Raw genomic sequence first — 17,726 nt, 5'->3', positions numbered from 1 at the left:
TTGGAGTCGATGAAGATGAGATAGACGAAGTTGAAAACGAGGCCAACCAAAGCGACGAAGATGATGACGTGATGGAGTTTGAGAGGGTCATGGATGAAGAAGGAGATGATGAAGGGATAGAAGCTGACACAACTGAAGGTGATGGTGCTATGAGGATCGGTATGCGAACACTCAATGTCAGTGAGACACTGGAAGATCCCTTGGATTTGTATTGTGCATTGGATGCATACGTATTGATCAGCACAATAGATGGAGAGAACAAAAAACTATGTTGGTGCTGCTTTCGGTTTTATTCGCATAGAAACAATAATGGAGGGTGGTATGCCCATGTCAACACCCACAACACTGTCTCAATTATGGAAATGGGACAGAATTGGTGTGAAGCTTGCGAGAGGCCACTAACAAACTTCACCCGAGTATCTACATGTATTATATGTAATAATGTCCAACCTGTGGCACAATAACCGTGGACCAACTGGTCAAAAAAAAACAACAGCCCTTTTCAGGGCTACATTATTCACACAAACAGTAGTTAGTTGTATTAGTATTCATAGATTATGTGACAAATGAATACTTTGACTAATAAAAGTCTAAGTTGGAAATTTGTTAGTCTTTGAATATCTATACATTATATGACAAATAAATTACTATTTGTTAGTCTTTGAATATCTATACATTATATGACAAATAAATTACTACTTTGACTGAAAAGTCGAAATTTGGAATTTGATAGTCATTGAATATCTATGCATATGATGAGTACTACTTTAAATGAAAGTTGAAGTTGGCATTTGTCAATCATTCATATGCATATAATGATGAATACTTTCACATACATATATTTCGTTTGAGATTATAATGTTAACATAATGTTAACAATGGTATGAATCTGTTTCTGTTTGAAAGTATAATGGTAGCTCTGAAAAGAGCTATTTTTTTATTGTTTCAGTCTTTAATTGTAGCCCTGAAAAGGGCTGTTATTTTTTATTAATCCATGCAATGATATGGACTAACGCTCCTCATCTTCAGAAACAATAATTATGGTATCGTCATCTGAATCAGATGATATACTAATGATATCATCCTCATAGTAGTCATCTGAATCAGATGATATACTCATGATGTCGTCGTCGTCATAATCATCTGAATCAGATGATATACTAATCACATCATCCGCATTATTATCGTCAACAGCATCTATGTCGTCCTGAATACCTTGTTCCACTCGTTCTGCGAAATCATCAGGAAGATCATAGATTCGCTGCAGAAATTGAGCGAAGGTTGTACTCAAATGATCAGACGTTGAATCTATTTCATGTACTTGGATGGGTCCTGTACTCGACATTGTGGAAGAATGATATAGAACTGGGATTGTTGCTATATTTATATTGGAAGAAATGAAATGGAGGGGGTGAAATGTAGAACAGTGTTTGAGATTCGAAAACATCAAGAATGAAACTCTGAGCGATTATTAGGAGAAATTCTTAGTGATTATTATGGAAAAAAAACTAATAAGAGGGGGAGGAAGGGAGAGGAAGGGAGGAAGACACTGCCCCAGCCTCGCAGTGCCTCGTGTACACCAACCAAAAAGTGTGTACTCCGTGGAAGGAAAGGAAAGGAAATGATGGACGAGTAGATGATTATATGTCATCATCGGAATTGAGGACATCATCATCGATCAGGATTGGGGATGGCGGAGGACTATCCTCGATGAGGATAGGGGATGGTGGAGGACGTCTAACGTCAAGCTCGTCATCAGCATCATCGCCAGAGTCGTCGTCGTCATCATCGTCGTCGTCGCTGCTCATTGGGACAATGTCATCATAAGCAGGGTCCCACCATCCGTCAGGATCTGGATATTCCGAATCGTCCAAGTGTCCTTCGTCACTGCCAGTGACATGTTGAACTTGCATCCTGATGTCGTGATCCTGGTATTCATATGGCGGACTGTGGGGTTCCGTGGTGGAAGAGACTACCTGTACCTGGCTGTTATCCCAGTAATTGAAGTTGTACCCCTGATCCGGGCAGCTATAGGGTTCGGAGGTTGAATCGGGTTCCATCTCGATGCTAGCTGATCAACTGAATGTTTCATCAGATGATTTCTACTTTTATACTTTCGAGAGGGAGTGGGAGAGGAGTGGGACATTGAGTAGGGGTAAATTGCAGTGAGACATAAGACATATTCAATGAGTAGGGGTAAATTGCAAAGTGACATAAGACATATTCAATGAAAGAGATACTTGAATGGATAAAATACAAATGAAATATACTTGTCGATTTCACTATGAAACATGTCTATTTTTTTATTTTTTAAATTTTCTTCACATGGAATTATTTACAAGTGATTAGAGAACACAAAAATTGATGTGAGGTATTTGTCTAGAAGAACTTGGAATTGAAATAAAAAAATAATAATAATAAGAGGAAGTGAAGAAAAATGCTCCAACCATCGCATTGTTCAATGTGTACCAAACCAAAAAACAGTGTACACCCTTTATTTCACTTCCTTTTCCTTTATTCAATATAAACTTAACAAATATAAACTTAAAACTACCATAATTAAATATTCCTAACTAACCTAAAACTAATCTTATATTTATACTTAATCTACAAAAAAGGGTCCATAGCTGTCCATAACCTTTTGTGTAGCTCTATCGAAGAGGTTGCCGCTTCACACCTTTCCTCCAGAGATGCAATGTCACGATCTAGTTCGGCCATTTCTTTCTCTATTTCCCTACGTCGCTTAACCTTTTCACCCTTTAGGCGGTTCATGTTAGTCAACGCGGCCTCACTAGATCGGGCAGCATGTTCTATTTCTTTGCATCTCTGTAGAAAAGTATTCATCTTTTCACTCACCTCTCCGATAGGCTGTCGCACTTGTGGCACCAACACCTCAGGATCCGCCGGTGTCGCTGGCAGCGGTGGTAGTCGCGTCACCAACGGCGACAATATCACCAACTCCGGAGAAGGACTCCTCGGAATTTCCACTGCTGCTGGTGCTGCTGCTGGTATGGAGGCCCTCTTACGAGAGGTCGAAAAACTACCTGCATAAGGATTAGTCCTATTGCAAGTAGCTCGGTACTTTGAAATAGGACCAACCCTTGCTGCAGGTCGTTGGCAAACCTTCTTCACAGCCCTGACTTCCTCCTCCTCCTCGAATAAGTCAGGGCTAGAAGATCTACACCTAACTCGCGAACGCGAAGTGGTTGCCTGGTCACCCGTCACCGCTCTCGAAGATGCTGCCTCCTCCTGGTCAGCGGACACCGGCAGAATAGACGCCACAGCATTATTCACCTCCTGTGTATTGGTTGCCATTCTGAAAAAGAAGAAATAATACAAAGTTAGTTGATATAAAAAAATAACATTCTTAATTTACTTACTCAAATGTCAAGTTAGTCGTCGGAAGCTACTGCCTTGAAGTGGAGTGGACTGCTCTCGATGAGATGACTTCTCGAACTGAATGTTGTGTAGTGCTCTCCGGAGGGTATCGACTTCGATGCGTGAGTGGTGGGAAAATGGTGGGAGCGCACATGCGCGTTGAGGGTAGGGGTGTACATGCGCAAATGTTGGGAGTCGGGGGGGGCGGGGCTTCGGGGAGGGGAGGGGCGGGGCTTCGGAAAGGGGGCGGGGCTTCGAGAAGGGGCAAAAAACGCGCCCCGGATGCAAGTGGTGGATGTTGAGCGCTAAAATTCGGCCGCTCCGCGGCCGAGCGACCGCAAGCGACCGCTCGACCGCGGAGCGGCCGAATTTCAGCGCTCAACATCCACCACTTACATCCGGGCCGGATGCAAGTGGCGGATGTTGAGCGCCCCAGGCCGCGAAGCGGCCTGCTGAGCGATCGCTTCATGATCGCGAAGCGATCGCTTCGCGATCGCCTATTAACCTAATGTAAGTATGCAGCTAACCTAACGTAACTGTTAACCTAACCTAACGAGGGAATACTAACCTAACACCTAACCTAACGTAACTATGCAGCTAACCTAACGTAACTATTAACCTAACATAACGAGGGAATACATTCACCATGTTGGTTCCATTAATACATCATCAGTTGGTTTTGGTTTTGGTTGTATTATTCTATGATTTGGATTAATGTTCAGTCCTGGATATCCCAGTCCACCTGATGATGATGGCTTGACTTTATAGTTTCTCTCCAAAACTTCTTTATGGTTTTTCTCCAATACTTCAACTCTCTGTTCCAGTACATCATACTTTTTCATTGTAGTCCCTGTTATGTTTGACATAGCATCAAATTTTTTATTTGTAGACGCTGTTATGTCAGACATTTTTATGTCTACATCACTTGTAAGTTTGTCAAATTTACGAGTGAAAGTTATCCGAGCCTCTGCAATTTTATCGTCAAATGCTTGCCGGGCGTCCCGAGCAATATTGCCTATTGTGGATTGTATTGCAGCTTGTAGGGCTAGAAGTATAACTTCCTTTGCTCCATTAATTTCCCCCTCAAGATATGATACAGTTACACAATCACTCTTGTCAATTGGTTCACTTGTATTTTTCAATATTTTCCTTTGCATGTCATAATGACCATCTTTTGTTAATTTAAAACCATTCCCAGGAGGACCTCGAATGACATTACCACCCCATTTTCTTTTTCTACCAAACTTATCGATTGTTTTAGACATTGTGCACTCTACGATGATTCTCTTCAAACTGATATTTCTGTCATTTACATTATACTATATATTGCAGTAATTGATTAGGGAAATAGAAATAATACAAATAAAATTTTAATCATTTTATATTCATTACAGTAATACATATACATACATACATAATACATTAATATCACATTACTTCTATCATATATTATTAATTATAAATGGCTACATAAATATCAATATTGAATTTTCCGGTTTTGAAGATATTGAATGATATTTCAATCATTGATCTCGGCAGATAATAAATTAATCAATTGATCCAATGGAGTCTCCTGAGATTGTGATTGTTGAATAATATTACTTATCCAACGAATGTTCTCATTTGGATCGTTTTCATAAAATTCAATATCATTATGACCCCAAGGAAGAGTGTGGGTAGTATTCGGAATGATAAATCGTTTATCGTCGTGATATGATAATGCAACTTTATTTTTCAATTCAGTATACATATCATGTAACACGCTTCTAAATGAATTCATCTTTCTGAATATCATACCACCTTGTTCGACGATTTTTTGATAATCTTCGCATGTCAATTCATTCTTTATTACAGATCGTTTAACCCCTTTGGCTTTCTTAAATTCACCATCAACAGATTTCACATAATATGCTTTAGCACCTGTACCATAAAAACTCATGATTGGATCATTTGGAAATTCATCTTTGAAGTTACCCAAGACTGAACTTGTTACTGGAATATTGAATTGGTTAACTATACTGTAATTGGATGTATCAAATCTACTTATGTTAGTTTTTATGAATTCATAAAAATTTTCTGTGTTTACTTTAAGAATGAGCGAGTCGGTATCTGTGTAAAGTAAAGAGACATTTTCATCAAAGTGTTGTTTGATGCATCCATAGAAAAAGTCATACATGACTGTTTTAGATAATTCTAATATGGAAAATCCCAAATATAATGGTTTATCGTAATGAACCTTCACTCTACCCAATTGAATGGCAACGAAATTATCAGTGAAAATTGAACAATTTTTGAAATTTGGTTTGGCTATGAGAGTGCTGGCACCTATATTTTTCTTTATATTTTCCCAATGTGTAACGAGTCTAACATCAATTCGATTATCTACATTCTCCATTGTCTTTCCATACACCGCATTATTCATTAGTTTATAGAAATCTTTAACAGATTTGTTGTTAGACCTATTACGCATTTCAGTATTAAGATCTATATAGGGTTTCATCCAGCATGATTGTTTGAATTTCAATACTCTATGTGTATTCATTACAATCAATCCATTTTTGACAGCTTGCTGTAGATTCCTATAATGAACAATATATTTTCTTTTATCATTCAAATTTGGAATTAATTTGGGAATTTTCGATTGTGTACGAGGTGGTATTATTTTTTCGACTAAAAATGGAAGGTCAGAATGTTTATCATGCAACTCTTGTGGATAATGAATGTCCACTTCAAATACATACCCATACGGACTATCAGTACTCACATCCATCACATCAAGATTAAGAATTTCATTTGGTGTCAACCATGTAAATTCACTTGTTGGTAGAGGTTGTGACATACTGTGACCGTATAGATTTGTTGCATCTAAATATGTAATGAATGTGGAAGGTTCATTGGGATTATAATTGGGTAAAAATCTATTATTTGCTATATGTTTCCTCTCGCTACATTGACTAATTCCACCTCGTATACCTTTTTGAAAAAAGTGAATCATATCAATGTCAGTTAGTAATTCCAATTCAACATTAGTGAACTTCAACATGGCATCCCATGATAATCCAGGTGCAGTGTAATATTGTGCCGGATCTAAGTTATATATCTCTAAACTTGTGGTGCGGAAATTTTCAAAAATATCACATAGTAGCAATACATCCGACTTCAAATACAAATCAGAGTATTCCCCCAAATTCTGACACTCGAATAAATTCCAAACATTTCTAGCCCTATCATAATCAGTTTCCGATATATGTTCACAATTGAGTGTGTCATAAAACTGATTTTTTGTCGGAAGTAATGGATAATTCAATTTGTCAATGTCATCAACAAAACTATATGGAAATACACCTTTCTGTCTCATCAAATTGAATTTCTCAATTTGTGGGAAATGTTTGTGCATCTCCAAACATTGATCGGAGGTCAAGTTTGCACCCAACTTCTCCAACGAATTAGTCATAAATTTATAACTATCGATAAATCTCATTTTGAGATAATTCTTCCTAACCACACCATCTTTATCGGTATAGCTGTGTGTAAAGAGATGCTTCGTGAAAGATATATATTTCTCTTTAGTTTGCGGGATAACATCAACTTTCTCTTTATTCCTATACAATTCTTTTATGAATAAATGACAATCATAACCACTTAAATTATGAAAAATGATAGGTATGAAGTTTGGTATTTTGAAATTTAAATTACATTTCGAGTGAGCGGCATGTGATCTTTTCTTTCCTGTGACATGACAATGATCTCTTACTTTGACGTCACCATCAGTAAATGCTTTATTACATATACCACAAGTTCTGGCTGCAGCAAACTGTTCTTCTTCTTCGACAGTTTGTGTATCCATTGGTTTAGGGTTTCTGAGATGATTTTCATGTATCTCTTTCAAATCATCTTCAATGCTACTCACAAATTTCTGAGCTGCATCTACACCCCTATATGTAACAAATTTTGTCAAATCATCATTATATGAACACTTTATCAAATAAGCAAATGAATATGGGGCATGTTTGAATGTTTTAATCGTGTATGAACTTCCAGGATTTGGCTCATTCACATGAATCGGTTTAAGCACTGATTCAAAATCAGCATACACTACAAATGGCACCCTCATTTGCCTCTCAAAGTTTTCAAACATTAGTTTATTTTCCGCAACCATTCTACCATATTTATTGATCTTTAAATTAGTAGTTGGTGTTGTGGTACTAATGTGATTACAATCATACATATTATGACGTAAAAGCAATCTCTCATCAGAAAAATATATCAAACATCCGTCACAAAAATATTTTTTCTGTCTATGAGCTGATAGTTGATTAGAAACTAATCTTGAAAGATCTTTGATCCAACAATAGTGACCATTACCGGAGTCATCAGTTATAAACAACAAATTGACATGTCTCCGGAGTCTTCTCTGTGAGTATCGCAATGGACCAATCACTTCATACTTCATTTTACCCTTCTCAAATGTACTCTCTAAACCGTAAACATTAATTGAAATATCATTCCTATCTTCGAATATTTCGATACTCTTATTATTAACTTTAACCGGAAAATCCATACCTGTGACATCTAAAACAGTGGAAAAATGTGGATATGATGTAAGTTCGGACACTCGACTATCTGCAGGATATAATGCTGATGTTATAGCCCAAGCAAAACAATATTGATCTTCATTACGAACATTCACAACAGCTTTCTTCCATTGAATACATTGAGGCAGCTTCACATATGAACGTCCTTCCAGTGGACTGTATTTATTAATGTTGACCTCGAGAAACAATATTTTTTCACAAGTCCAACCTGAATTATAAAAAAAAAAATATTACTATTCAATCTTATTGAAATTTTTAAAAAATAAATACCTGAGTCACGATCCTGGAACTCAGTCGTTTGAGCCACAATTACATCACGGAATCCATCAAAAACAGCATTCAAATCTGATGATTGGTCCACTATTTTATTTTGGGAATTAAATGACTTCGTGTCCCTCGAATCATCAGTCTGAAGAATATAATTCCCAAAAACTTCCATATTCACCTTGATGCTTTTATGGATCCTGATGGCTGATTCCAGTAATTCAATGACCTTCTGCCTAATCTTATTGAAAAATGACATGTAGTCACTGGTTACAATCGAACTCTCCACCCTGTATGTAGCAATGCGGCAATTGAATGCATTCGTTATAATTTGAACACCGTCAGACAATTGAACACATGCATTATTTTTATGACTCATGGTTCTTCGGTGAGAATTCACTTGGCTCATAGGAATTGTCACATTACAACAATTGCACGTATACATAGGTGTTGCATTATCCACTCTCACCCGTTTCACTGCAGGCCCTCCTTGGCAACTCTGGAGCTGATGCCGACGAAGATTATCACTACGAGTGAAAGATTTACCACAGTCACAGGAATACATTTTATATAATAGTTCTCACTAACTCACTTGATGTAAACTGACATAGCCAACACTCGTACGCTTCTTAAATACACTCTGATAGGACCCGTCAAGACGTCATAGCCAACCCCACTTCTCAACTACATGCGCCAAGATTACCTCCCAACTGAATGCGATAACAGATGTCGATATACGAGCAAGCAGTGGTCGTTGCGGTCTCGGAGAGGGTAGACGCTAGGCAAACGGTCCTCGGCTGCCGTTGTGTCACCATCGATAGCGGGGCTAGAGCGAACCTTCATCGCTTCGGGAGAGGTGAGGGCAGACCGATGAATACGCATTACTCTGCCACACGTCGTGGAGTGAACATGTCGCTCTCTAGCCGTTGAACGGTTATTGCTGTGACGTCACTCCACTACTAACTTGGTGCCCTAACACCGATGGAGCATTTATTACTTGGAGGATCTTCGAAGTATGCAGACGTATGTTTGTACATAGACAAACAAGCACATGATGAAACCCTGTACCGTGCATTCTCCTACACACACACACACACACACACACACATAAACACACAAAATCTCATATGAAAAAAAAATCTGAACGATCCATGCACCAGACACTTCAAGGTCACAACGCCTTGACTTCACTGCACAACAAAAAAACTTCACCAAACAACAACCAATAAAAAAAGCAATTAATACGTCATAGTGGTGGGGGGAGGCCGAGAATCAGCTGTAAACAACTACTCTTGTGAAAAAAATTGTTATACAAAATTTATGTACCCCCTTTAAGGAGCTGTATCTTAACAAGGGATGCTCCAATGAAATTCCTTTATATGAAAGATCCTATCTTTTTTTCGAAGAGAAATCACCTCCTTAAATGTTTTACACTTATTTAGTTACACCCTGTATGATAGACCTGTTAACCACATATTTGCTTTATTCTATATGGTATGTCTACGCGATGTCTTGAATTTTTTTTCAGTACTTTTCAGTCGATTATTGTTGTGAACTGAAAATAACACGAAGTCTTTTTATGCAAAGTCGTTTGCATCATCTAATCTACAAATTCCAACATAATTCAATAATCCTATCTCCTTTACATAAGCCGCATTAGATTCCTAGATTGCTCCATATAATGAGAGAATGCATCTGTTTGCCTTGATTTTCTCGTGAACCATTAATGAACATATATCAAATGCGTGGGATTATTTCTCAGTATCAGAACGTGTTGTATAATCAGAGTGTTTGTTAAAATTGAATATTCATCTCTATAATTAGCATAGCATTCTTCGGAAATAGGAAATAACGTGAATTGTGTTTATGCCAACGAGAAATTCTGTGTTGCTTTTTCAGAGTAGTCATTGACTATTCATGAAGGGATGGCGAGTCAATTAATGTGATTATACTTGGAAATGAGAAGTGAAATTGATCGGAATTCTGCAATGTACGAGTAAACATGTTGACGTTCATGATAAATGGTTGGAAGTGAATATTTCTTGAGGAAAGAACTGATTAGATACACAGTTGAGTCAGTGCGTCTCTCGGCGCACGTTTTGCTAACCAAGTTAGCATCATCAAGAGATGACTAAGATCTAACGACTATGGTAACACGTTTATATCAATTGGGCTGTTCCAAAAGTTTTGTCCGTTTTAATATCATATGTTTTTGTAGCACCATATCTCAATAAATATTAATTCTACATTCAGACCACATGCCAGGTTATCTAATTTCCTTTTAAATGCCAATGATGAAGTGGACAAGATGGAGAAATCTGGAGTTTATAAGCTTAAGTGTCCGGAGTGTGATAGTGTTTATGTGGGACAATGTAGTCGAAATTTCGCAAAACGATGTGTTGAACATGAAATGTCCTTCAGGCTAGATCAAAATGTTTCGAAGGTTTGAAACCATTCCTTGGAATGCAACCACAAGTTCCCGAATCTAAACGATACGAAAATTTTGCACTATGCAAGCAAAGGTTGGAAACTCAATTATTTGAAATTATTGAAAAGTCATAAGTCTAAAAAAATCTGCTTAAAATCTGTTCTTCTGTTAACCAGCTGTCGCACCCCAACGACCGACAACCCTCAGAAGTCGAAACTTGTGCGAGCTAAGGATTAACGAGGTCTCACCTTTTAACGTGTGATTCCTAATACGGGTATAAGTATAAGCATTGATCATATCGATTTAGTTTACTTACCAGTACTTACCAAATAAATTTCAGGTAGGTACTCAATTTAGTTAAGGACCTCTATTATTGCTTGAAGTAGATATATAAGAGCTAAAATTATGATTTATTTCCAGTTTATTGCAATTACATATTTGAATATGTCCCTATAGGACGAAACTGCAGAAACATTAGCTTCAAGTAAAAATGGTAAAAAATAAAAAGTTTTATTTCTCTGATGTTGTTAATTTTTTTCAAATTTTAATTTTGGCCTCGTTTCAGCTCATTACTATATGATGTCGATGAGCGAGTTTCAGACAAGTTTTCTCTACGAATTCAAGTTGAACCAAAGCGCTGCCAAAACAGCGAAATTTCGTTCCGGAGGTTTCAGCCTCGAACATGAGCCCCGAAGAGATTGAGCTAGAGAAATCCAGCCAACCAAGCCGCTCTGAAGACACCGATGAACCGAATAACAGAAACAAATTGAATCTGTAATGGGTACTAGGATACTCAGAAGTCTGATGAAGTTCTTCTCAATCATATTTTCATCAAATGATATGTCTTCAAATGTCGTGTTTCTTCTTGCAACGAAGCCCTTTACTGGAATCCAAACGAATTCAATGGGATTAAGTTCGCAATGATAAGGGAGCTGAAGCATAATAATCATTCGTTTCTGTGCCATAATATTTCTTTTTCAACCATACTATCTTCAAATGGTATGTTTCTTTTCGAAGCCACTCAATGATATCCGCCTTTCTTCCAACTTTTCTGGAAAGATAACTTGCATTATCCATCACAATCACAGAGTTAGGTGGAATGAGGTCTAACATTTGTTCATGTCTTCAAGTAATAGCCAAAAAGACAACTTTAATCTGGCTGACCAGCCTTCTAAAGAGTCTAGTTTTGAACTTTTTATCTTGCTACAGCTCTCCAATGTTATACCCTTTGTTAAGTTTTGTCCAGATAATAAATCTTTCTATTCTAACGTCAAAAATCTTAAGGTAATGTCTCCACCAGCAAATAATTTCATAATTGTCGATTAAGAGCGGTTTTCTGTTTTGTTTTTCTAGCTGAAATTTACTTCCCTTGAAATTTTCCACAATTTCTTTCTGCCTATACCAATGGGGAAAAACTGAAGTGCCCCTTTTAATTCACATACTTGGTATAATTTACTAATAACAACACTGATTAAGACTTGAAACGTAATGAAGAGTTCAGATAATCAAGTACATATTTGAGGCACTATTAGAGCCCATCGGATCATCACGTCATACTCTTTTCCAGCGAAAATTTAAATATTTCAAGTATACTTGATTTATTCAGGTCAGGTCAGGTATTGAGGTGCTTTTCAATAGAAGTTCAGAACATTTCAAACGAAATTCAAACGTAAAAACTATATTATTGATAATTATTAATGCGAATGTACCATATTTTTGTTACTCACCGTATAAATACAACTATATAGTTTGTAAATATTTTGCTGGAAAAATCCTCACTTGTTTACTTTGTAGTAAATGTTCAAGAGATAGCAAAAACGTATGTGACTTTCTTGAACTTCAACTAACGTTTCCTTAAATGACTGAAAACCAGTCCGTGCAAAGCTTATTGTTGAATCATCTGAAAATAGAATTTTAAACGGATGATGATCAACTGTATTGCCAAACATGCGCCAAACTAACTCATTGTTACAAGAAAACAAGTATAGCTGAGGCACCAGCCAATCTAATAATAACACTGATGATCTTCAAACATGACTCAACCTCTGACGGAGGCACCAAACTCTTACGAAAGTTCGAAATGGATGAACACTTCAATCTAGCAGACCCACTATTATTGAATCAAATAGGTGAATGAATGTCATTACGATGTCATTGATGATATAAGCAGATCAAGCTTATTCCGTGACATTAAAAAATCGTAATTCATGAATGAAGTGTGTGTATTTTCTATAATGTTATCCAATTTGGTACTGAAGAGCCTTAGGGCAAGTGTCTTAAGGCGAAACATCGGTGTATACCAGTGAGGATGGCAGTGTTCTATGTAAGTGCAATTTGTTATCATTCATTTAAAGTAGAACTCATGTGAATGATATCTGATTTTTATTCCACAACGAATGTTTGAAACACAAACTGAGTAGAGAAAAGTATCTTCTGTATAATTCAGTGTTCATATAGAACTATTTGTTTCGAAAGAATTTTTTCTTTCGTATAATTCAATGTTTATATGAAAGTAGCTGTTTCACGAGGACTTTCTTTCAGTTTGTGTCTGAAAGTTACTTCTTTGCATGATCTACACATCCATGTATAGAGTTACTTCCTTCCTTTCTTTGGAAGACTCCCTCATCCTTCTTTTTTTGTATCAAGATGGAGTAGTAGAAAGCCAAAAACTTTCTTTCCCAAAAACTATTATATTCTTCATGCAGTCATTGTTCGCTGTGGTTCTGGCGTTGAATCTAGTCATTATTACGCCTTGGTCAAAGATGAAACGGACTGGTTTAAGTTTGACGATAGTCGTGTCACTAAGTGTTCTGGAGGTACATTTAATTTAGTGGAGCCTCTGGAGATACCCTACATTTTGTTTTATGAGAGAGAGGGTATTGGCAAATGAAGATCTTCATATGATGTGGTGCTGCAGGTTTTTGTGGGTTTTCCTGCAGCTGAAGTCGCAAATGCACCACTGGAATCAATCAAGTCGCCCTGGAGCGCCAATTAATTTTGGATGTTGTTTTATAATTTCATGAGTTGTATTTTAGAATTATTCATGAATTTAATTTCACTGTATAGTGTTTTGAAAATTGTTATATCATCAGATCATACAACAGCATTGAATGTTTAAAATAAATACTACATTTTTCACTTCAAACTCGACTCAATTATGTACGCCTTTGAAAATGATTTGTTACTCCGGTGCTTAAGGAAACCCTACAATGGTACTGAAGATTCCGCAATTCACTCAGTTCGGCTAGAATTGAAGTCACTTAATTAAAGTGTCTTACGGTAACTGAGTTTCATCTGATAGTTATTGGATATTTCCCGGTGCTATATTCGTGGCGAAAGCAACTCCAATAAACAATATACTTTGATCAAGCCATAAAGCCGATATGAACATTAATCCTTGCGAGCCTTCCTGCACACAATCTCGGCAGCGTTCGCAGGAGCCGGAAAGTTCAGGAGACAAAGGACCTCAGCCTTAAAGCCGCTGCATTGTTACGTCGTCATGTACACGTAATTACAAAATTCCATTTATATAATCCGATACAGAGGTCTCGGTTCCTGCGAGCTTATTATCATCGATCCACGTCGACCTGACCTTTAGGTGCCTATTTACCGGCCGGGTATTTCCGACAGTTTTGAAAATGACAGCCTCTCTCAGTAGTGATTATTTATTAGGCATGCGTTGGATATAATTTGGTAACGGATTGGGTTTGTTGGAATCGATTCGATATTTGTATTTTGAATAATTTCTAAGAATGGATTCCTATTCGTATCAAGGAAGTATGCTCAGAAAATAACGGGATTTTTCGTTTATTCAAAAAAATATCATATTCGTCATCATATTCGTCTACATTAACATTGTCGCCTTCAAAATAGTCCTCGAAACACTTCGCAGATTCGATCTTTGGGATAGCCTTTAGCTCTTTTAGCGACACGCTTTTAATGTTGCATTTGCTGGTAGAACGACGGCCCTTTGAGGTTATCTTCATTTTTTGGAGAGCCATTTCTGACGAATATGGGGCCTGGGACATCGTTATAGTATTGTTTTTGGCCAAAAATTCACGAAAAAGCAATGTAATGCATTATTGTGGTGCAAAAGCCGTAACTTGTTTTTTTCGTAAATCTAGATTTTTTTGTAGCGCCACGCAAACTTGTGAATAGTACAGTTTATTGACCATTTGACCTTGTAGCAAGAATACATGATGAACTGTGAAATTGAAGTTTCAGAACACAGTGAGCATAACCTGAACGGTGTCATATAAGTCTAAGAACAAAGTGAGCATAACCTGAACTACGTCCTTGAAATCTAAGAACATAGTGAGCATAACCTAATCTATGAAAATGAAGTCTAAGAACATAGTGAACATAACCTAAACTATGACAATGAAGTCTAAGAACACAGTGAGCATAACCTGAACGATGCCATTAAAATCTAAGAATACCGTGAGCATAACCCGAACAAGTTTGCGTCACGCAAACTTGTGAATAGTACAGTTTATTGACCATTTGACCTTGTAGCAAGAATACATGATGAACTGTGAAATTGAAGTTTCAGAACACAGTGAACATAACCTGAACTGTGCCATTAAAATCTAAGAACGACGTGAGCATAACCCAAACTATGAAATCTAAGAACACCGTGAGCATAAGCCGAACTATTCCATTGAAGTCTGAGAATATAGTAAGCATAACCTGAACTCTGTCATTGAATTCTAAGAACACAGTAAGCATAACCTGCACTTTGCCATTGCAGTCTAAGAACACAGTGAGCATAACTTGAACTATGTCATTAAAATTTAAGAACACCCTGAGCATAACCCGAAGTGTTCCATTGAAGTCTGAGAACACAGTTAGCATAACCAGAACTTCCTCATTGAAGTCTAAGAACACAGTGAGCATAACCTGAACTATGCCATTGAAATCCAAGAACACAGTGAACACAACCTGAACGATGCCTTCAAAATCTAAGAATACCGTGAGCATAACCCAAGTTATGCCATTGAAATCTAAGAACACCGTGAACATAACCCGAACTATTCTAATTGAAGTCCGAGAACACAGTGAGCGTAACCTGAAATATTCTATTGAAATCTAAGATCACATGAAGCATAACCTGAACTATGCCATTAAAATCTAAGAACGCCGTGAGCATAACCCGAACTATGAAATCTAAGAACACCGTGAGCATAACCCGAACTGTTCCATTGAAGTCTGAGAACAGAGTGCGCATAGCCCCAACTATGCCATTGAAATCTAAGAACACAGTAAGCATAACCTGAACTATGCCATTGAAATCTAAGAACACCGTGAGCATGAGCCGAACTATGCCATTGAAGTCTAAGAACACCGTGAGCATAACCCGAACTGTTCCATTGAAGTCTGAGAACACACAACACAGTGACCATAACCTTAACTATGCCATTAAATTCTAAGAACACAGTGAGCATAACCTGAACTTTGCCATTAAAGTCTAAGAACACAGTGAGCATAACCCGAACTATGCCATTAAAATCTAAGAACACCGTGAGCATAACCCGAACTGTTCCATTGAAGTCTGAGAACACACAACACAGTGACCATAACCTTAACAATGCTATTAAATTCTAAGAACACAGTGAGCATAACCTGAACTTTGCCATTAAAGTCTAAGAACACAGTGAGCATAACTTGAACTATGTCATTGAAATCTAAGAACACCGTGAGCATAAGACGAACTATGGCATTGAAATCTAAGAACACAGTGAGCATAACTTGAACTATGTCATTAAAATCTAAGAACACCGTGAGCATAAGACGAACTATGGCATTGAAATCTGAGAACACAGTAAGCATAACTTGAACTATGTCATTAAAATCTAAGAACCCCGTGAGCATGAGACAAACTAAAGAACACAGTGGGCATAACCTTTACTATGCCATTGAATTCTAAGAACATTTTATCATTCTTCAGGGGCATGTATGCCAACATAATGAAAAAAAAATTATATTATACTGAAACGTGTTTCAACGTCATATTTTTCTTATTCTTTCAAACAGAGCGACATCGTCAATAATTCGATTACATTCCGTTTCACTTCCCAACTTCCAAGGACAAAAACCTTGAAACTTTCCAAAGTGGTAATAAGTTCCATCGAAACAATTTGGAGTGCACACGTCGCGTCTCTATGGCAACGTTTCCTGCTCTCCTGAAAGGAATTTCACCGGCTGATACCTCTCCGTAATTTTCGTAGGAGCAAAATCGATTCGACGAATACAAACAGATAATAATTGTGTTTGTCGCGCTATTGAAACGACATAAGGACAAAAGGTAAATATAACAAGGCAGGGAAAAATTGAAGAGGAGGTTTTGACTACAGAGAATGACTGAGATCAAATCGGTCTGATGTCTTGGAGACACATAATCGAACTAAAAGAGAAATATTTTGAATGTCTTCTTCTAACATTCACCTTGTTCTTTCGACACAGTAGAATTTGAACAAAAAGCGTGTCACACTTATTCCCTAGCTATACTATAACCAACGTTGGATAATATCTGAATCCCCTACTTCATATGATCAATCTTTCTTTGAAAACTTGTGAGTTCCATAACTTTTTGAACAAAGCTCGAGTATGGACAATTTTTAAAAAGGGTGATATTACATCGACAAAAAACTGCCATTTCAATAATAAGCAATTTCTTGAAATCATTTGAAATAATATTATACTCCAATATTTACAGCCCAATCCTTCAAATTTCTCCAAATTATTTGAAATAATATTATACTCCAATATTTACAATACAATCCTCCGAATTCCTCCAAATTATTTGGAATAATATTATTCACCAGTATTTACAGTCCAATCCTCCAAGTTTCTCCAAATTATTTGAAATAATATCATACTTCAATATTTACAGGCTGATACTCTAAATTCATCCAAATTATTTGAAATAATATTATACTCCAATATTTACAATCCAAGTCTCCAAGTTTCTCCAAATTATTTGAAATAATATAATACTCCAAAATTTACAGTCCAATCCAAAATATCATTTTCTCCTAACATTAACCTTTCCCTTCCGACAT

The 17,726-nt window shown here is 37.0% G+C and overlaps 3 protein-coding genes across 4 annotated transcripts in view; 1 reads left to right on the top strand and 2 right to left on the bottom strand.

The window, feature by feature from the left end:
• The window catches only part of LOC111511070 (Lysine demethylase 3), a 701,967-nt gene that overhangs the window by 381,131 nt on the left and 303,110 nt on the right, over nucleotides 1-17,726 (top strand). The gene's annotated exons all lie outside the window — the stretch shown is intronic.
• The window catches only part of LOC141485720 (uncharacterized), a 302,145-nt gene that overhangs the window by 138,166 nt on the left and 146,253 nt on the right, over nucleotides 1-17,726 (bottom strand). The gene's annotated exons all lie outside the window — the stretch shown is intronic.
• On the bottom strand, nucleotides 714-3,589 carry LOC141485719 (uncharacterized). Of its 2 annotated transcripts, none has more exons than XM_074183022.1 (2): nucleotides 3,381-3,589; nucleotides 714-3,316 (listed from the first exon to the last, which is right to left on the bottom strand). In XM_074183022.1, the coding sequence occupies exon 2, from the start codon at nucleotides 2,058-2,060 to the stop codon at nucleotides 1,641-1,643; it is 420 nt and encodes a 139-aa protein (XP_074039123.1). In that variant the 5' UTR covers nucleotides 2,061-3,316; nucleotides 3,381-3,589; the 3' UTR covers nucleotides 714-1,640. The 2 variants fall into 2 exon arrangements, with proteins under 2 accessions (XP_074039123.1, XP_074039122.1); XM_074183021.1 differs by having other exon boundaries at nucleotides 2,453-3,316; nucleotides 3,381-3,574.

This window comes from Leptinotarsa decemlineata, unplaced genomic scaffold (assembly GCF_025532065.1).
Source record: "Leptinotarsa decemlineata unplaced genomic scaffold, Ldec_3_MD MMD2_tig00026330_RagTag_RagTag, whole genome shotgun sequence".
Taxonomy (NCBI): domain Eukaryota; kingdom Metazoa; phylum Arthropoda; class Insecta; order Coleoptera; family Chrysomelidae; genus Leptinotarsa; species Leptinotarsa decemlineata.
The sequence above is the reverse complement of the archived record's forward strand: the minus strand, read 5'-3'. Positions and strand labels throughout refer to the sequence as shown.

Excerpts from the sequence above, each read along its gene's own strand:
- LOC141485719 (XM_074183021.1), bottom strand. The coding sequence starts at position 3,315 with ATGGCAACCAATACACAGGAGGTGAATAATGCTGTGGCGTCTATTCTG.